Here is a 21,514-nt window from a genome sequence, read left to right on the forward strand (position 1 = left end):
TTGTTTCCATCTTCTACATGTGTGTAAAAAAGTATTATTTGGTTGATGAGCATTCTCATTGGTCTCTTTACACAGCTTTCCCTTTTCCTTCTCATTAGAATTGTTTCTCTTTGTGATTTCAGAGTTTTCATTCTGGACTGACTACCCTGGAAAAATTTTAGGCATTGGAATCTGGCCTATTCTTTCTCTGATTCCCTTGAAATCTGTTCTCTCCAGATCTGTTCTTTAAACTGTGTCTGGCTTCCTTTTCCTTCTTTGACATGTAAAATGGATTAGGTTTCTTCCTCATCAAGGTTTATGTTGTTTCTCTCTCAGCAACTGTTTCCTTTTCTGGAGGTAAGAACCAGGTCCAGAATAACAGTTCATTCAAATTTTTAAACATTGATTAAAAACCTATTATGTGTAGAGCATATTCTCACTCCCTAGTTTCTGGGAGTTTACATTGAACTAGTAGTATTCAGAATGTACACAGATGAATGATTACTTACTCCTGGGGAATCAGAAAAGGCTTTGCATAGATGGTATACCTGAACTGAGCCTTTCTAAGAAAAAAAAATCCAAGGGATAACCTGTTTGAAGGCATGAAGGTAGAAGACAGGGTGCTAACATTCAAAATAGCTAATAGTCCAGTTGGACTCAAATATAAAAACATGAAATATGTGTTTGGGAAGTCAGAGCCAGATTAGACTGTGGAAGTCTTTAAATTTCAAGCTGAATGGTTTGTGTTTCATTCTAGAAGATACAGAAAGCCACTGAAGATTTTTGAACAAAGAAAGACTTCTTATGCTATAGGGAAATTATTTTTGGCAGCAGATTATTTATGGGGGAATGGATTGGAGAGAGTAGAGCCAAGAATCTCGCAGGGAGATGAATTAAGAGGCTCTTAGGATTCCAGATCAGAGTTGATGAAGTATAGGGTAGTAAACCATGTAAGGGAAGAGATAGATGTGAAAGATATGGCAGGAGTAGAATTGCCAAAACTTAACTAGTTGGATTTAGGATGTGGAGGAAAGGGAAGAGTCAGGGATCATTTAGAGCTTTTGAACCTGGGATGGTGGTAGCCTTAATTTTTTAAGAGACAGGGAAGTTTGAAGGAGGGGCAATATTGAGGGGAAGATAAGTTCCACTCAGAATGCTTAGTTTGAAGTGATGGTGGGATAGCTAAATGGGGGTCTCTTGAAGGCATTTGGCAATGCTGACACGAGGAAAGAGATTAAAGGTGAGATAAAGATTTGAGAGTCACTTGGGTAGAGACTATAGTTTAACTGATTTGATTACTAAGGAAGAGAGTTGTTGTATTATTTGAATCTCCTTGATATTTGAATGTCTTATTTTCTCATCACTTACAAAAAATTGTTGTTACACAAATTTAATTATGTGTGTTTTGGAGTTTGCAGCATAGGACTTTTTTCCTGGATGCAGCCTGTGGATTCTTTTAGTTAGCATTTTGTATTCTGTGCTCAGAAGCTGTAGTTTGTTTTCTTTAATTATTTCTTGCATTTATGGTATTCAGGTTTTTTGACTTACCATGTTTTTTTAGACCTTTAATCATTAAGTTGTCTCTGTGCATCCAGTGGTCAAGTTCATTGTTTTACTTTTATAGAAACCATGTTTTCTTTTAATGAAACTGCTTTTTGCTTTCTTCAGATTGTCCTTTATGACTCTGCTTGCATTTCTTTTGCTTTAATATTTTATTTTTTTTCCCAGTTACACTGTATTTGTATTTCTAATCAGTTGTTCTCTCTTTTGTTTTTTTGGTGATATTTGCTATTGTGGATGTAAACTTTTCTAATCTTCCAATTATTTTTGTTGTATAGCCCATTATTTCTGCTTTTGTGATTTTTATTTCCCTCTTGAACTATTTAGGAACATCCTGCTATGATTCCATGCTCTCTTGAGAATTTACAGGGAACTCTTCTTTATCAGTCGTAGTCTTTTTGTCCTTATATTCTTGTACAGCTTGCCTGCTTTCTCACTCCTTCCCCTTTGATGGTGGTTTTCTCAGACTGGACTTCAGAGCTGGCTCAGCTTCCTCCCATGCTGAGAAATTCACTTTTCATTGGCTTCTGCCTCTACTCCAAGTGACTTCTGTGGGGACAGAATTGGCCACTACCCAGATACCAATCCCCAGACACTTTTCTTTCAGACCTGATGGAGCCTCCCACACATGCTGCAGGTCCTCCTGTTCCTGACTTCTCTGGCTGGGTAGAACATTCTGTAGAGGAGGGTGGAGAGAGGCAAAGTTCAGTTTAGAAAGTGCTTTGTAAGCCCTTTAGAAATTAGGGGTTACTTTTCAGATGTAGCTTCAACAGGTTGTCACCTCATTAAGATCCTTAGTGACTTTGACTATGGAGACAACAGTTGCTTTATATTTTTTGTGTAATTCTTACTTTGGAGAGTTTGGGAGCAATAAGAATTAGGAAAAATGTCTAGTCCTTGATCCCAGAAGTCATATGATTTCTAAGAGAAGTGAATACTGGGCAATTTCCCTGACTTAACTCACCAAAGTATACTATTCAAGTCTTTTATTTCATCTTATTCCTCTGAAAAACAGGTAATTTTTGTATCATTGGCATTCTACCTTCCATTTCAGTTACCTTGTCTTCATGTGTTTTGTCTCATTTTTTCTTCTTCCTCTTTGTATGTCCTAAATCTCGTTTTATTTTTCCTACCATCCATAGTTTTAAATTTATAGATTATGTTGTGTGTTCTAAATGCCCTTTTCTCCTGTTTGTCTTATTAATATTCTTGGAGAGTTCTACCTTCAGTACTACTTTCTACTTTTATTTCTCTTAATTCTGCTATTGCGCTTTTCAGCTGCAGCTGCTGTATTCTCTTTTCTGAAAAAACATACTCTACAAGTTTTACCCTTCACGAATTTTTCGAGATGATTTTCTTTCCTCGTAGCATTCGTTAAGTGTCTTGGCTCCCATTCTTGCATGTTTGCTTGGCTTTTTTTCCTTTTCTTTTTCTTTAGCTTAGTCTTTCTGTTGGCTTTACTGTGGTACTCTGATATCCAGCCTTCTTATTGATCATCAGTCTGCTTCTCCTTTATGTTAGAAATGTTTATAACAGACCTAATATTGTTGGTTCTTCCTCCTTCAACTTTCCTCCTTCTCTGGCAGAATTTACTCTTGTGCATGGTATGGACTCCAAAGTGTTTAGGGAGCTTGTTAAGCTAAGCTCTGAGGTGTTAACAGGTTAACTGTACTGTTAATAGCAGTCAGTTCCTGACTGGGGATCCAGCCATGGAGGAAGGCTTTTCTTCTCCTTAAGAGGCCACTAGGGAGGAAGGAGAAGTGGGTACTGTGAGTAGATGGACTTACTTAGCTTAGGGTATATAGCTTCACCTTGGGGACTTAGGGCAAGGGCTAACAGCGAATGTCATAAGGTAGAAGACTCATTGGCCTGCTGGCAAAATTCACAAGTTGGGGAGGAGAAGCCAGATTAAAATGTAATTGGGACATGTTTAACAAAATAAAGTAAAACATAGTTAATGTTAATTTGTGTTTTTCTGAGTCAGTATGTGGCCAGCATTCAATTCTATTTGAATTTGATACCACTGCTGTAGGGTTATAGTTATGGGGTTATGGGTTATTTTCTGGGTCCTAGCCTTGCCTATGCAGATGCACAGCCTTACCTTTAAAGGAGCTCTGAGTGAAGCTCAAATTCTGGCTGTGACCTGGGACTATGATGTAGGTAAAGCCAGGAGTTTAGTCTAGGACAGAGGTGGGAAACCTGAGGCCTACAGGCCACATGTGGCCTTCTAGATCTTTGACTGCAACTTTCTGATTGAGTCCAAGTTTTACAGAATAAATCATTTTATTAAGGGGATTTGTTGTGTGAAGTTTGGATTCAGTCAGAGGGCTATACTTGAGGACCTAGAGGGCCACATGTGGCCTTGAGGCTATAGAGTAGGTTCCCCACCTGTGGTCTAGGACATGCTGTTTGGAAGCAGAAGATCCCTGATCCTGGAACAGGAGTAGTGTTGAGGAAGGAAAGGGTTACAGCACAGACTAGGTTCAGGATCAAGGCTCTTTGACAGGAAGAATTGGGTCATGAGAGATGGGCCTGGCCTGGAATCCTGGTTAGCCTGGACCCAGGCACACGTACGTCTTGGGACTTAGAACTAAGTAGGTAGATAATTCTATTTTTTCTCTCTATTAACTCTGACTCTCTTTGGAGTCAGAGAACATGGATTCAAATCCCCATCTCTGTTGTTCACTGTCTGTGTGACAATGGGCTGGTCCTCTGTAAAACCAGTCAGTTGTCCTAGACCTTTTATTTGAAAACAAAAACAGCTCATTAAAGCTCATTTTGCAGAGCTTTCATATCAAAATACATCCCAAGACAGTATTTCTTTTTTGTGTAGTAAATGATCAGTAAATGCTTGCTGATTGTTACCTTTGTGCAGTTATCACCTCAGTTACTTCCTGGTCAGTTTCTCAGGGTGTCAGATTTTTGTAGTAAATGCTTTTGCTCTTGGAAATTTGGAGCAGAAGTGGTCATGTGTGCAAACATAATGATTTGTGGAGAGATTCTTTCTCCAGCACTTTAGATTGCACATCATCCATGCCTTTGTAGACAGTGAGTTTTATATGGAAAAAAATTAAACACTTGGTGACCAACTACTCACAAGCCTTTTTGAACTTAGTCTGATCCTCAAGTGACAGAGACATAATCCATCACTAGGTCCATGCTTTAAGACTTTGCAGAACCTACCTTTTGTTAGCATAGCACATGTAGAACTTTAGTGGACAAAATAAATGTGAGTATGACGGCATACTGTAGATCGACCTGCTTAGGAGACTGAAAGATTGCTGTTTTAGCATGCAGCACCTCATTCTTGTTAAGTTTCCATATTCTACTACCGTGTTTCCCCGATAATAAGACACTGTCTTATTAATTTTTTGGACAGAAAAACACCAGAGGGCTTATTTTCAGGGGAGGGCTTATTTTAATGAACATTGACAGCAATTTTAATAAACAGGTAAATGTGAACAAAAAAATGTACCTTTATTCAATAATGAATTCAATAAAGAACAGGATGACATGCTCACTGCTGCAGCTCTGATTGGATGCAGCTCGGAGCGCGGCATGCGTTTCACCCGGGGGGGGGACGGTGCATACAGAGGGTACCGTAATGTAGTGTGTAGCACAGGGGATCACCTTCACTACAGTAGCAATCTCAATAGGGCTTATTTTCGGGGGAGGGCTTATTTTAGAGGAATCTTACACAGTAAGGGGAGGGCTTATTTTCGGGATAGGTCTTATTATCAGGGAAACACGGGTATGCCATAACTTTGACATTAGTGTGACTTGCAGAAATTGAGGGCTCTCAATTGGCCTAAGGATGAAGAGTGGACTACTTTAAGTTGAGAAAAGAGTAGGTCAAATAAACTGTTTTATCATTCATTTCACAATGTGAGTATCACATATAAGGAGCAATTCTTAGTTGTCATTAACTTCCAGATTTATAATTGTAATAAGTTACTAATAAAAGAAAAGGTAGAGGGTTGGTTGGTTTTTAACTTCACAATAATGTTCTCCCAGACAGTATATACTCCTTGAAGCTTCTTTCTTATTTTGGTATCATACTATATTACAAGGAAAAATGAGGTAACCTTCTCATAAGATGTTCTTGATTCTTGTAGAATGATAGATTTGGCAATATTTTTGGTAGTCTCTTAGGAGCTTTCTTTTTAGCTCTCTTCCCTCAAATATAGAGTGACTACTTTTAACAAAAAAAAGTATACTCTTGGGAAATAGCTTTGTGAAATGTAAACTCAGAAAAATGCATTAGTAAGGGAAGCAGCTTACTTCCAAGTATTGAAGAACTACCTTTAAAAAGTTCGAAATTAAGAAAAGTTTAAAATTAATTCTTAAACGACTACCAATAAATATGGAACTAGCCTTCCTTTAAGCAGTATAACTACTTTAACAAAAGTAGGGTAGCATGTTTTGACTAATTGCCTAATTTATTTATATTAGGGTTTAATGAAGAAATTTATCCGATGTTCTACACGTGTGACTGTGGGAACTATTAAAAAATTTCTAAGTTTAAAGTTGAAGCTTCCAAGTTCTTATGAGGTAAGTTGAAAAGTCGTATCTTTCTTCTATTGTTTTGTATATACCATTACTCCGATTTGAGATAAATTATAAAGAGAAAATTTGATAATATATTTTTAATTTTCTATATTTTAGTATTTTTTCTGTTTTTTTTCCCTAGTTGTTTTTGGAGAATATTGAATTCTATTCATATATTTCCTAGTTTAATATTTCCTAGCATGGTCACACTGAAACTTTGAGAAGACTTTGTTGGTCTTTTGTGAGTAAAAGAATGGTTTAAATAAAAGAATGGTGGACTTAATCTAATCTTAAATAATCTCCAGATAAATAACTTAGTTCAACTGCTGTAGGTTAGCACAAATTTTACAGACTTCCTTTTGTCTTTGTTAGTTGCAAAGTAAATGAATTTCTGTTCTGAACTTTGGTTTTGGGAACCTGGATTTTAATTTTATTCCAGTGATATATTGAAGTTTATTTGTGGGCATGTGCTTAGACTTTTTGTGGTCTGTAACTTTCTCTAGCCTCTCTTTTCCTCTGCAATAAGAAAAGAGGAAAGGTGCCTAACTTCCAGATATGGAGCAATATTACAAGAAACTCTGAACAGGTGACCCTGTAGGGTCATCAAGTGTGGCCCTTTGGCTGAATCCAAACTTCACAGAACAAGCCTCCTTAATAAAAGGATTTGTTCTATAAAACTAGGACTCAGTTAAAAGTCTGCACCCAAGGACCTAGACGGCCGCAGGTTCCCCACCGATGCTCTAATAGAATCAACTTTGAGATGATTCTGTTTAGGATTGTCATGAACGGCCAAGCAGAGAGGGAACACTCCCCTCTGATGTTGACCCCACCTCTCCAGCTTCGGGCTGTTCTGTAGGAAACTGACCCACTGGGCAGTTTCTCAGTCTCAACATTGTGGCTCAGATCTGGAGCCTCATACCTTGTTGCTACCATCCAAAAGTAACTTGCAGAAGCATTTTTAATCTTCCTTCAGACCTATTCATTAGTATCAAAGAAAGAATTAATCTTATTCTGTTTTAGTATCATAGAACTTAGAGACAAAAAGGACCTCACATCAGCTGGCTCAGTGCCCTGATTTATGTGAGGAAATTGTCCCAGAGAAATGAAATCACAGGTCCAAGGTTTACAGCAATGCTGATATTTTGCATGTTGACAGCTGTAAAGACTGTCAGGTTGTAAATGATGTCGTCTTTGTAATAGATATCTGTGTTATGCCAGGGACTTTTTAAAAGGACCAATGTTTCTATAGTCATTATGTATGGTAACACATCACTTTTTATTACAAATCTCAAACTATGTAGACTTAACTTGATTTTCCTTAGGCCTTTCAAATGAAGGAGGATTTCACCATACTTGATTATAACATAACTTGGACTTTAGTCAGAAGGTTTAGAGAATATATGCTGGATGTTTTAGGGGATTTTGAGAAACTGGTGGGGGTATAATATAACCAAATTTGACTGCCCAGGGTGACAGTGCTATTATACCTTCAGGTGCTTCATCCATAACTCTTCTCTTTCCTTGTTTGAACAAGTGCCATTATTTTTATTGATCCCTACTGTGCCTAATTCCCTCAGCTTCTGAAAACTACTGAATGTATTCAAAACACACTGTGATTTCATGCTGTGGCTTGAACTTTACATCAAAGTTTATTTACCTCTTCAAGGATGAGGAGGTAGATAAATTATATTTTGGGATGTATAGTTTGAAATTTGAACCATTTATTAGAAATAAGATCCTAGAAAGATGATTTTTAAAAAATTTTAAAAATCTCTCAAACATGCAGAATCTAAAATTTTAAATGAGTACAGATAATTTTTTAATATAGAAATTATTTTCCAAAAAAAATTGATTGGTAAATTGATTCTTTGGAAGCCAATACACTTCTTCATAAAAACTCTTATTCATGATGATGAGAAAACTTTCCCCGAGTTTGCCAGGAAACCCCACCAAAATCTTTGACCCATAATGTATCTAAATTTAATATACAGCTGTGAAACTCAGGTAGTAGGTATAGCAGAATGTTCAGAATTCCATCTTGGTATGCCAGGAGCCACATCTCCAAATTCTAGTACCCTGGCAGGAGAATCATTAACTCCCCTTTTCATAACCCCACCCAGTAAACAATGGAACTTGAGATTCACATAGCCCCAGTCACTGGCTCCTGGCTCTTACAGTATAAGGAAGGCAGTTAGGCCACGCCTCTTTCATAGGAAAATAGGGTTTTTTTCCAACTCAAAGGAACAGTGGTGATTGAAGAGTAAAGACATAGGAGCTTTGGTGAAAGGTAGGGTAAATAAGATAGCGGAGTGAGGTAAGAAGTAGTGAAAAGTGAGGATTTCAGACAAATGCAGCAGTGGGTGAAAAAAAAGGAGGGCGTGGGGGGAGTGATGCAGAGGGGCAATTAAAAGCAGCAGTGGGTTATGAGTTTTTCTTTCCTTTCACCTTGAGTGCTTCAGATCTGTTCCGGGGCCACAGAGGCCAGAGAGAAGAGGAGCCCCAAATGATCCACAGCCCTAGAGATCTCATGGTGATAGCAGGACAGGACATTATCTCTTCCCCTTTCCTTTTACCTGTAGCCTGATCCAGGGAACCCTCTCACTGACCAGCCTTGAATAGAAGAGATTTGTAGTCCTGATGACTCTATAATTCTAGATAACAATACAAAATACCATTGGACCAATAGTGTAGTGGGGTGGGGAACCTGCGGCCTTGAGGCCACATGTGGCCCTCTAGGCCCTCAAGCATGGCCCTTTGACTGAATCCAAACTGTACAGAACAAATCTCCTTAATAAAGGGATTTGTTCTGTAAAAAAAGGACTCAGTCAAAAAGCTGCACCCAAGGACCTAGAAGGCCACATGGTTCCCCACCCCTGGCTATGGCCCTTTTATTTAATAAATGCGGTTACTGAAGTGTAAGTTGAGTTTAAGTACGACCATGGTATAACTCAACTACTTATGTTAATTTATCTAGAGATAATTCTAGAATTTTAAAAGAAATCTCTAAAATTCCATAAAGCATTAGATTTCTGTATGCTTTTTCCAAATCAAAACTTGTGAGAAATAAATCCAAAGAGACCTAAGTGATGAACCTAGAAATCATCAGAGGTATCTGTTTGTGCTAATTAAAGATTAATCACAAAAAGATACTAGAGACAGTTGTAAGATTTCATGACAAAAGGAAATTATAAAGGTAAGTTGTATGGCCAAATACTGTGAATGAACTTAAGATCCAGATACAAGAGGGCCAGACAAACAAACTATACTATACAGTAACTTGACATAACTACTATTTACCTGAGATGTCCTTTGATAGTATAGACTTGAATATGTTTATTGAATATTTCCAAGAGTCTTACAAATTTTTTCTAATTATTTGTACTTATCTGAAAATGGGGAATCATTGTTAATGATAAATTCAGAATAAAATGTTAATGGATGCCTTACTTTTTTTTTTTAAAGCTGGATGTACTATGCAATGGTGAAATTATGGGGAAGGACCACACCATGGAATTCATCTATATGACAAGATGGCGACTAAGAGGCGAAAATGTAAATAACTTTTTGTTTGTATTTATATGTCTATTACTTCCATATTTCACAATATACAATTTGTATTACCAACATTTTACCCAGGGCTTGTAATTTGTCAGGAAAATTTAAACGAATATGGATTCACCAGTGTTTCTTGTTGCATATATAATTGAGAAAAGAGAATAGCTTGGGGAAGGTATCTAGTAGTTTTATATTCAGGATTTGCAAAACTAATTCAAGGACAAAATTTATTACTTTGCCATACATGGTTAAGGCATGAGAAAATTAGTACCAGGTGAATTGAGGGCATGAGCTAGCTAGTGAGCTGTTAATTGTGTGTAATCAAGGGGGACAGCCTTAGCTCTGTCACATACATTCAGAGTTTCAATAGCAACTTCAAAACAAAAAAAAATTGGTTTTCCCTTATTCGGACATTTTATTAGACACCTTTCATGGTTTCAGGCCTTAGTGTTCCGTGCTAGGTGTAAAAAGATGAAAAATGGCAAGCCCAGCCTCAAAGAGCTTCAAATCAGTATGCAAAGTAGAGAGTGATACTGTCAAAGGCAAGATTGAAATGTTCTAGGGAGATTAGAAGAGGGAGGGAATGAATACTTTTCAGACTTAAGACTTTTAAAAATATATACTTTGGTAACTTGATAGGGGAAAAAGCTGAACCTTCTGCCCCTGCTTAGAGGTTTAGAATGCAAATGTTTGGGGGATTAACTAAGTGAGATGTTGTATCAGAAAGCCTTGGTAGCAGCATCTTCTGTCTCATCTATTCCAACTTTAGAGGTACCAATCTATTTTTGGCTCAGGGTAGGCAAGAGGAACAGAACAAAGCAGAACTTTTCTAATTATTTAGCATGTTATACAAATTTTATAAATGCTATGCAAGTCAGTCTACTTCCAAATAGCAAGTAAAAAATTAGGTCAGACATGAGCAAACCTATAACTTTAGTTGCCAGAACTCCTAAAATTATTGTCCTACAGTTCTAATTCTCCTTTGAGTGTGGGAAAATCATGTGTAGAAAAGGGAGGGGGAGAAAAGGTTTAGAAATAATTTTCCCAAACTTTAAGATGATTTCGAGAGCTACAAATGGCTTATTCCAGGGCTGATAAAGAATGTATACATATCTGTTAGGTACCCTTTAAAAACTTATGAAAAGTATATTGACAAATAGACTTCAGCAAAAATTTTATCTAGCGATATATTTTGAAACTGTTTATAAAAGATCATTATACACATGTAGATTTAGAAATTATTAGAATTTAGGATCCATGTAGCTCACCTTCTCTTAACTCTTGTAAATTAGATAGAAATACAGAACTAGCCACATTACTCTTTCTCTAAAAGTGATTAATGCCATCTTTGATCACACTTTGGAAGACAAGATTTTTTTCATATTTAAACATTTTTTGTATTTTGTAGAACTAAGACTGCAATCTAACTTGTGTTTTGAAATAATAAATTTACATCAATTTACAAAGCTAGTTTTGAGTGCTATTTGAACAAAGATAGTTGTAAAATTAATTTTTAAATGATTGCAGATTACAGTATATAATACATAGCAAATGTGAATAACCAATGTGATTATGGGATGGAATTGTTAATAGGAGGATTTAGGTTTTTATGTAAATGATCGGTTTTCAGAAAATTAGGGAACAAGTTTGAGAAACAGGCTGGATTAGTGCTGCTTCAGGGTAGGAAGACCTTGATTCAGAAGGCCACTTCCGTATCTTAACAGGAGTACCTCTGGATCCTTATGTGAAGCTTCCATTGTTGTGTTAGTGAAATGTGGGAGCACTATGATAAATGTAAATTTTCCTTTATAGGATGCCAGATAAGTCAGTCTTTACAAAACTCACACTCTGAATTACATACATTTAATTATATATAGCAGATTTTTAAAATAAACTCAAGAGTTTTCTTAGGGACTTTCTGATAAAATTCTCAGGTATTTAGGTATGCTTATTTTCTTTAAAGAACTTTTCACAAGTCATTAAGGCTGAAAATTCCAGTTAAGAGTTATAAAGCAGTGGAGAGAGAACTGGGCTTGGAGTCAGGAAAACCTGAGTTCAAACCCTGCTTCAGGTACTCACTGTCTCAGTGAACCTGGGGAAGTCACACTTAACCTCTATTTGCCTCAGTTTCCCCCCCTATGTTAAATAGGAATAGAAATAAGCTTATCCTTTCCTAGCGTTGTTGGGGGATCAAATGAGATAATAATTTTAAAGCACTTAATTAGCACAGTGCTTGGCACATAGTAATAACTATATAAATGTTAGTTGTTGTTGTTGTTTTTATTGTATTAAAAGATACTAAATAAGGGGCGGCCAGGTAGCACAGCGAGTAAGAGCACCGGCTCCAGTGTTGAGAAGACCTGGAGATCGAATCCCGGGCTCAGACACTTAGCACCCACCCAGAAACACCTGGCCGTGTAACCTTGAGCAAGTTACTTAACCCAAATTGCTTAGGGGTGGCCAGGTGGCTCAGTGAGTAAGAGCACCGGCTCCAGTGTCGGGATGACCTGGATCAAATCCGGGCTCAGATACTCAGCACCACACCCAGAACTAATAACTGGCCGTGTAATCTTGAGCAAGTTACTTAACTCCGATTGCTTTAAAAAAAAAAAAAGATACTAAACAGGACCTGTTGCATACAATATAATAATACATACAGTATAACTTCAGATTCACAAGCCACACCCAGAAATCTGTCTCAGTACTTCATAGTTAGTGAGTATACATATTTTGCAGCAACATTATAAAATGCTTTACAATTTTTGTGCATAATTCAGTGCCAAACTTCTATATATCCGGCTATCCATATTGCTACCTAATTCATTCTCACTTCTACCTAATTTCTACATTGAGATGCAGTGGGGTTTTTTGACGCACTTTTAATTTTTTAGCATAAACTTTTTTTTTTTCAATTTGCCACGAATAATTAACTATCAAAGTTGAACATGAGTGCAAAAGATGCGTTTCCTGGCTAGTGTGTAGCCAAGTGGTATACAAACTGCTTTATTAATACATAGATTTGAATATAAGGACAAATTAAGTTCCTACCTCATAAGCAGACCTTAAAGATCATCTGGCCCAAAGCCCTTATTTTTCAAAAAAAGGAAATGAAACTTAGAAAGGTGATGGCTTGCATTGTTTGTTAGTGACAAAACTGAGATTAGGTAGAACCTAGGTTTCCTGATGGCCAATCCAAGATTTTTTCTACTTTGAATGAACCAATGTTTTATTTATTAGGTTACCATTACAAGTACAAATCATAAAATTCACCTATAGAAATGAGCAGACATCTTTCTGATTTAAACCCATCCTTCCAAAATTTGATTTCTTGAGATTTGTCCCATTATTACAGTGGCACAAACTGTTTTGTATAAATCTATGATATTAATGTATTGTATAAGTACAGTGTCTTTCTATCTCTGTTGCTGTGGTAACTCTTTTCTTGACATGCATTTTTCAGCCTTCTGTAAGGCTAAATTTCTTAACCTTGTATTAGCATTGGTTTTTACATTTAATTTCTACTTTCTTAAAAAAATAATAAAATTGGCTTATAGAATGCAAAGGTCAATAGTATGACATAACTTTATCATAGATCAAAGTTTCTTAGAATTGGAAGGAACAGTCTAACCTCTCACTCACTGTAAGAAACTTACAAAATATTACCAAGGTTGACTCATTCTACCAGATAATCAGGAGAAATTTCTTCTGAGGATTTAGGGCTTAAGAATTTTTGTGCTTTGCCTTAAGAGAGAAGCTTTTAATATGCAGAATTTATAAACAGAACACACAGGTCAGTTTCATCTTTGTAGTAAAGTGTTTATGAAATGGGAACACCACTCACTGATCTTTTCACTAATGTGATCTGGGGAACCTAGAGAATATATTTTATTGCAAGGCTTTTATCTCTGAGATATTGTCACAGAAGCACTTTGTTGGGTAACAAAAAAAAAAAAACAACCCCTGCTAAGTTCCTTGTTATAAAAAGGTTCATCCAGAGCCTCTGAAGAAATATTGTGAAAATTGGAGTCTTAAATTGTTCCATTCCAGAGTTCTGTCCTCCCTGTTGGTGATTTTGTTAGGGTTATAATTTGAAAGATAGGTAAGACAAAGCTAAGCCCCTCTTTTCTCTCTGCCTCTGTGTGTTCTCTCATCTCTAAAGATCCACCACAACTCCTGCCTTTTTTATGCAGCCTTCCATTAACACGTTCTTACTGACTGATTTCATACCAAGTTCACAGTATGTACATAAGAAAGCAGAAGACTTCAGAAATTCTTGAGAAACTACCAATAATTAGGTTAAAAGTCATTACATTAGGTAAGTCACCCTCCCTTTTAACTCCTTGTCCTTCTCCCAGTGTACATCTCAGGTCAGATTATATCTAAGACTACAGTGTTCTGTTTGGGTGCTGTGTTTTCAGAAATGAATGACATTGTCAAACTGCAACATGCCCAGAGAATGGTGACTAGGATGGGGAGGAGAATCAGAACCCTATTACGTTAAGATTGGTTGAAGAAATTGATAGTATTCAGCCTGGAGAAGAGAAAACTTTTAAGGACGAATATATTCTTCAAATATCTAAAGTACTGCTATTTGTTGAGAGGTATAACAAACTTTGCTTGTCTCCAAAGAGGGGAACCAGGCCTGATAAAGGGAAATTACAGGGCAACAGACCTTGACTCAACACAAGAAAGAATTTAGCTGTGCAAAGTCGAATGAGTTGCCTCATAAGGTAGAGTGCCACCATTTTGGCAAGTGTATGCAGAGACTGGATGACTGCTTGTCAGAAATGTTGTGGAGGGAAATCATTCACTGCGTGATAGGTTGGACTTTTTCATGTAAAGTAGCTGCTGTCTCTAGGCAACTCCAGGCTTACATGTAAACATGTATTTTCATAGGAAAACCTTCCCAATTATCCCCATGGAGATCTTCATATGCTATGTTGGATTCCTCATTAACCTTTAGTTTAGTTTTATTTTTTTGTCTGGGCCTGTCATTGTTTCAGGAAACTCACAGAAAGGAAACTCCCTCTACTGATGCAGACCAGCAGTAGCTCTGCAGCTCAGTCTTAATTACCTAGCATAGCCAAAGCCTAAATAAACTGCCTTAGTGCTCCCTAGCTAGTATATGGCAGAACCTGGAACCCAGGCCTTCATGATTCTGAGGCTCGTGCTCTGTCCCCTACATCAGTCTGCTTTTTTGTCATTTCCCCTCAGGAGCAAATTCCTGGCTCTTGTGGTCCTTCTTAGTTGTATTGAACACATGTAAAGTCTTTTAAAATGAAGTGCTTTTATTTTGGTTGAATACAATTGTGTACAAACAACAGATAAACAGGGTTAAATAGGAAATCAGCAGAGGGAAGGCACTAGAATTAGGAGAAGATGAGAAAGGCTTCTTGTGGAAGATGGGATTTTAACTGGGACTTTGAAGGAAGCCAGGCAGAAATGAAGGAAGAGAGCATTTCAGGCATGAGGGACAGCCATTGAAAATACTCAGAGCTGAGAGATGGGCTGTCTTGTGGAAGGAAAAGCAAAGAGGCCAGTGTCACCAGATTGAAGAATGCTTGAAGAATGTGAGGTATAAGAAGGTGGGAGGTAGGAACAGAGGGATCTGGGTTATGAAGGGCTTTGAAAGCCAAACAGGATTTTGTATTTGATCCTAGAGGTGAGATAGGAAGCCACTGGCATTTATGACCTGGTTGGACCCTCACGTTAGGAACATCACTTTGGCAGCTGAATGGAAGATGGGTTAAGAGTATGGAGACATAAGGCAGTCATACCAGCCAACAGGCTGTTGAAGTAGTCTTAGCATATTTTAAAAAGCTTTTTTTTTGTCAGAACAGGAACAAAATTGTCAGAACAGGAATAAAATTAAAATATCATTAACCCTTAGTTAACTAGAAATTAAGACTAACTAGAAAATTCCTACCCCCAAATTCAAGTTAGTTGCTCTTATCTATTAAGGGAAGGATTATAAAGTCATAGATTTGGAACTGGAAGATACCTTGGAAGTCTTCTCTCCCAACCCACGTATTTTGTGGGTGAAAATATTTAAGACCAAGTCAGGTTAAATGACTTGATAAGTGCCAGAACCGGGGTTTGAACATGGTTCTTTCATGAAGTGTCCCATCTACTGCCCTTTCCATTATACTAAAGGAGGAAAGGTTACCACATAAAAGGAAACAGTCCAAAGCAAAATGCTTCTAGGTTCAAATTGGAGTGCCACTGTATGGAATAGACTGGAAACCGATTTTAAACAAAATTGCAGCATCTCAGAACTGGAAGATCTTGGAGGGCAACAGGACTCAAACCTTCGTCCCCAACAAGTCCTTTTTTCACTCTAAAAGAAAGAGGAACAACTGACATTTATATAGCACTTGTAAGTTTGCAGATTACCTTACCTTCATTAAATCATTTATTCTTCACAACAAAACCTGGGAAGTAATTACTACAGGTGTCGTTATCCCCATTTTACAGATATGGAAACTGAGTCTCAGAGATGGGAAGTGACTTGCTCAAAGTCACACACAGCAAACTAGTGGGAGAGCCAGGTCTCACACCCTGGTCTCCTGACTCCCAGGTCGGTACTACTTCCACTCTATTACACTGCCACCTTCTCCAAGAAGCCATTGATTCTGGAGACCAAGCTTGTGAGAAATTGCCCCTCTTTGTGACCTTGGCACCACGCCTCTCTGGGCCTGAGTTTCCTTATCTGTAAAATTAAGATATTGGACTCTATTTTAGGATTGTCATAGCTCTATGTTGGAAGACTGGGGAAAGTCTGGGGCTCATTCAAAGCACGGACAAAGCAAGATCCAACATGTTTTAAGTGGTGGCTTGAACAGGAGAAAAGAGAACGTTTTCCAAAGTCTTGAAGCTGCACTTAAAAGATTTTCTTTAGTGATCAAAAAATAGCTAATGTCCATGAAATCTTTCCATTTTTGGAAAAAGAAAAGAGAACTTGCCCACAGCCATGTTAAGGAAATTGGTAAACATTAAGGCCACCCAAAGGTCAGGTATGGAAGATACCCAGCCTTTAAGAGATGATGTGCTCTTCACATCTCATTGGGGCAGGGAGCAGACTTGAAGAATGATCTTTCCAGACTGATGCCATTAACCAAAGGAGAATATGCATTTAGGTACTTTCCTGAAGCATTAATAGTTTGCATTGACCCATACGTTCCCACACACACACCTGGCCAGGTTTTGGGGTGTGTTGTTTGGACATGAAACTAAGTGAACTAGCTAGGTAGGAGAAAGATTAGAGGCCTGACCTTAGTTTATTTTAACAACACATCCTTCTCTACCGTGCTTCTTTGGGGACTGGAAGCAGCAGATATAGACAGAGTAGGAAGAAAACTTCAGTCCTGTTCCTATAGAGCTAGACCTACATGGAATGAGGCAGTGTTAGGGAGGCTGGAAAGTAAAGAAAAAAAAATTAAGAACACAAAGGAAGGGTAACAATGCAAGAAAGGAAAGGAAAATAGCAGAGAAAGGTAAGATTGACAATTTTCATTTGAATTTACAGAAAATTGGGCTTTTCAGCCTTAGAGGTGAAGCAAGGGAGAATTTTAAAAAATCACAAGTAAAATTTGCTAGATTGTTTCATATTTCATCCCCACATGCTTGCCCCATTGTGGGCTCTGTTTGGTGACAAAAGTGCACCGACATGAGCATGGCCTCTTTTCCAAATGAGTCTTAAGCCATTAGATACTTGGGGATAGTAACTTCCAGACATCTCATATCATTCTTACTGTTTGGTTTTTTTGGCTTTTTTTTTTGAGGGTGGAAGGCAGGGTAATTGGGGTTAAGTGACTTACCCAAGGTCACACGGCTAGTAAGTGTTAAGTGTCTGAGGCTGAATTTGAACTCAGGTCCTCCTGACTCCAGGGACAGTGCTCTACTCACTGCACCACCTAGATACTCCATTCTTACTGGTTTTAAATGCCCTACCCCTGTGTGTTGGCACCTTTTTTCATCATCCTATCCTACTTCCTTACTTTGTACATGAGCCATCTGAGACTTTTAACAGGTTAAGTGAATTGCCCAGAGACATACTATCAGTCCATCTTCAGAGCTAGGATTTATACTCAGCTTCTCCAGCTCTAAATATAAGACACCTTCCACTGCCTTTACCTACCTTATATCCTCCTAACTCACCTTTACCTCTCGTTGAATGAGTCCTACCCTCTGCTGAGTAAGTCCATTCCTTTTGAATTCGGTTCAACCGACATTTATTAAGTTGATTGATATTATGTGGTAGGCATCAGGGATGTAGAAACAAATGCAAAAAGGCCCCTGATCATCAAGAAGTTTGTGTTCAGCTGAGCCAGCATCCCTTCTCAGCTCCATGCCTCTTTCTTGACTAAATGCTGAATAAAATTTCCTCCCCAAACAGCCCCCTCCTACCTATCCTACTCTTTTTTATACATTAAAAAAATTAATTTATGCTGTTATATCAAGGTCACAGTTATCTGCCCACAAGCATCTGCCCTACCACCTCCATCTTCTTCCCAGTTTCCAGTAACCGTTCCCCCAAAAAGCAACAACCCCATAATTTGGTTATATTTCCCTGGGTCTTCTTTAACACTTGATGGCTCAGTAATCCTCATGCCAGTTCACCAAACACATTTATAATTAGAGTTGTTGAATTCTGAGTTGTTCATAAGAATGTAGACTTAGTGATAGAAGAGATCTTCAATGTTGGCGATGCCAATGCTCTCATTTTAAAGGTGAGAAAATTGGGACCCAATATAACTTTCCCCAGGTCACACAGGTAGTAAGTGGATTTGGACCCAAATCCTCCAATTCCTGAGTGCCTAGATTAATCTCCCCAAGAAAAGAATTAATAAAAATGAATTTGTTGTGGTATGTTGTTTTAAGATTGTTTTAAGCAAAGGAATTTTATAAACCATTAAAATACTATATAAGTGTGAGTGGTAGTTAAATTTATTTTAAGAACCCCTTTAACTGGATCATTCATTAGGGATGAGTAACTAGCTTACCCTCTTTATTCCCATTAACACTAAGCTTAATTCTCTTTTAGTTACAGTTTCTAAGAATAACTTGTCTTAATTGTTGATGCAAAGTTTGTACTCTTAAAGCTACAGTCCTGCTCGTCCCAGGGTGAAAGGAATGAGCTCAAATTTTAGAGGCTTTTGTTTCAGCTTCCTTAGGCATCATTAAAACATCAGTTAATAAACTACTTCTTTCTGTGTGTCAAATGATTCTTTGATGGGATAAAGATTTAATTTATTGCAAAAAGTGAATACATTCTTAGCCTCTTAGTTCATAGGGCTAAGGGACATAAGCAGTTAAATTGGTATGGTCCCTGCTTTCAGTTGAATAATTTTATAGGGTGTCAGACAGCTTACCTAGGATCTCAAAGTTCTGTTGTTTAGCAAGGACAATGAGGCACAGATAATAAAAATTTGTAGGGTTTTGGAGGTTTCTGAACTGAAGGAGACCCTTGGCGGTCATTTAGTCTGACCCTTTCATTTTTTGCTTTTTTTTTTTTTTTTGAGGGGGGAAGGCAGAGAAATTGGGGTTAAGTGACTTGCCCAAAGTCACACAGGTAGTAAATGTTAAGTGTCTGAGACCAGATTTGAACTCAGGTCCTCCTGACTCCAGGGCTGGTGCTCTAGTCACTGTGCCACCTAGCTGCCCCGACCCTTTCATTTTTTAGATGGCAAAATTGAGGCCCAGGCACATAAATTGACTATCTGAAGGCTACATAAAGTAATGGGTCAGAATTTGAACCCAGGTCCTCTGACTCTGAAGTTAAGAGTTCTTTCCATAACTTCACACTACCTTTCACTAATAACCCATTTAGTTGGGGACCACATCTGATTGTGTCAACAGTGTGATTCCATTCTCCTCATTAGAAAATCTTTTATTATTGAGCTTTGGCATAGTGAGTAGGGCTAAAAAAAGCCTTCATTCTATCCAGCCAAGACCCTGTTCCTTATAGAGAATTTGCATCCTCAAGGGAAATGGTCCATAGTGCTGCCCCAGCCAAGCATGCAATGTGAGCATTAACAGTATAGCCCTCCACTGGGCAGAAAGACCCAATAAATGTCATATAAATTCCATAAAGCCTCACTACTTTAAGCCAGTGAGGAATTTTTTCATACAACTGTGAAACAATGACTCTTCCTAGTGATCAAAAATATAACTGTATAATCATATGGTGAGTGAATTTCATGTGTAGCATAATAGAACTGAATCATAGGAAGAATGAGGAATAAAAATTTATTCTGGTCCAGCTTTTATTATGCTGCCTAATTGTATTTTGGTAAACCTAAGGCCATTCTAACATTGCAGGTTGCCCCACTTAGCTCTGCAGGAATTCCTATCTCTAGATACTACTATCAATTCCATTTTATTGGGTGGTTTAAAAATTTTTGATTTTATTTTATGTTAGCTTTTTTTCTTCTGAAAATAGGGGGATATATCACAAAATGTACTTTGACTTTTAGAGGAAACACTGTGTGCTGTTTTATTGGTTTGGTTTTAGGGGGAAAGTTTGTTCAGTTTTAGTATTTGATAGAAAAGGAATAGTGTTAAAAATTCCTTAAAATCATTGGAAATGCTTGTGGGTTCCATAAATAATAGTTTTTGAAAAATTTGTGAAGCTTAATCATGAGCAAGTTTCAGAAGTGTTACTTAACAGCCCACAGTCAACCAGAATAGGTCATGGGAAGAAAAAAAAATAAACTTGTATTTATATAAAATTGGAAGGTCAAGGAAGACATAGGTGCAGTAGATTGCAATTAACATACAAGATAACCCTAATAATAGCTGGTTATTTGACCTCCAAAGCAGAGGTGTCAGAACTTAAAACATGATTGGGAAAATTTAAGAAAATAAATAAAAATACAGTATAATGTAGACCATCATCATTTGAGGTTTTCTAAGTCACTATGAAGCCAGCAGGGATCAGTTTCTACAAGTTTGACATCACTGCTCCAAAGTGTGTTGTTAACCTCCTCTGAAACCCCCACAGTCTTTCTTCTCCATAGTCTCTCCTGCCATTTTTTGTCTCATTTACGAAAGCTACACTTCCTCAAACCCATTTGTTATTTCCCAGTGTATAAGAGCTAACTGCTGCTGTGGGTAAATTACTCTTAACCATCCATGGTAGAACTAGTGCTTTCCACTAATAGCTGACGAGAAAATGGAAATGGATACCTAATTGAAAATAGTATTACATCAAACCGGCTACCTAAAATGACCAGGAGCTAGCTGTTCACATAATAGTAGAAGTGCCTAAATTTACTGCATCATACCCACTTAGGTGATGATTTTAGACACTTAGGCCCCAATTGGTGCCAGGTGCCTTTTTAGTTGCTTTACTTGTACTATCAGGAAGCAGTGATAATTTCAAGAAAAGCAAAGAAGTCTTCTTGATTGAGCCACACCTCTCAATAAAGGAAGGGGGAAAGGACTCTATCTCTTGTACAGAGAACATAAATGATAGGTTTAAATGATCACTTAGGGAAATAATTTCTTCTTCACTCTTCTGCCCTACCAACCTACCCCACATAAAAGCTTGCTAATATTAACTGCTACATTTAGCAAAGGTAATAATGTAGAGGAAGGCCGCCCCAGGAAGCAGCAGTTAGCAAAGAAAGTGGCTATGAGACCAGCAGTGCCACCTGTGGAAGGTTTGTTTTGTTTGTTTGTTTTTTTTAAGCAATTGGGGTTAAGTAACTTGCTCAAGGTTACACAGCCAGTTATTTCTGGGTGTGGTGCTAAGTATCAGAGCCCGGATTTGATCCCAAGTCATCCCGACTCTGGGGCTGGTGCTCTTACTCACTGAGCCACCTGGCCGCCCCTAGAAGGTTTTTCTTAGGTATATGCGTGATTCATACCC

At 37.8% G+C, this 21,514-nt stretch overlaps 2 protein-coding genes across 12 annotated transcripts in view; one reads left to right on the forward strand and one right to left on the reverse strand.

Moving 5' to 3' along the window:
• Nucleotides 1-21,514, reverse strand: part of ANKRD1 (ankyrin repeat domain 1) — a 392,615-nt gene that overhangs the window by 356,431 nt on the left and 14,670 nt on the right. The gene's annotated exons all lie outside the window — the stretch shown is intronic.
• Nucleotides 1-21,514, forward strand: part of PCGF5 (polycomb group ring finger 5) — a 146,877-nt gene that overhangs the window by 111,025 nt on the left and 14,338 nt on the right. For all 11 annotated transcript variants that reach the window (XM_069099216.1, XM_069099207.1, XM_069099205.1 and 8 more), the window contains 2 exons: nucleotides 5,992-6,090; nucleotides 9,550-9,639. In XM_069099216.1, the coding sequence (XP_068955317.1) occupies nucleotides 5,992-6,090; nucleotides 9,550-9,639 (189 nt within the window). The remainder of the gene's footprint in view (nucleotides 1-5,991; nucleotides 6,091-9,549; nucleotides 9,640-21,514) is intronic.

This window comes from Petaurus breviceps, unplaced genomic scaffold (assembly GCF_028583685.1).
Source record: "Petaurus breviceps papuanus isolate PSGF00001 unplaced genomic scaffold, PetGlider_PUasm1.0 37, whole genome shotgun sequence".
Lineage (NCBI taxonomy): Eukaryota > Metazoa > Chordata > Mammalia > Diprotodontia > Petauridae > Petaurus > Petaurus breviceps.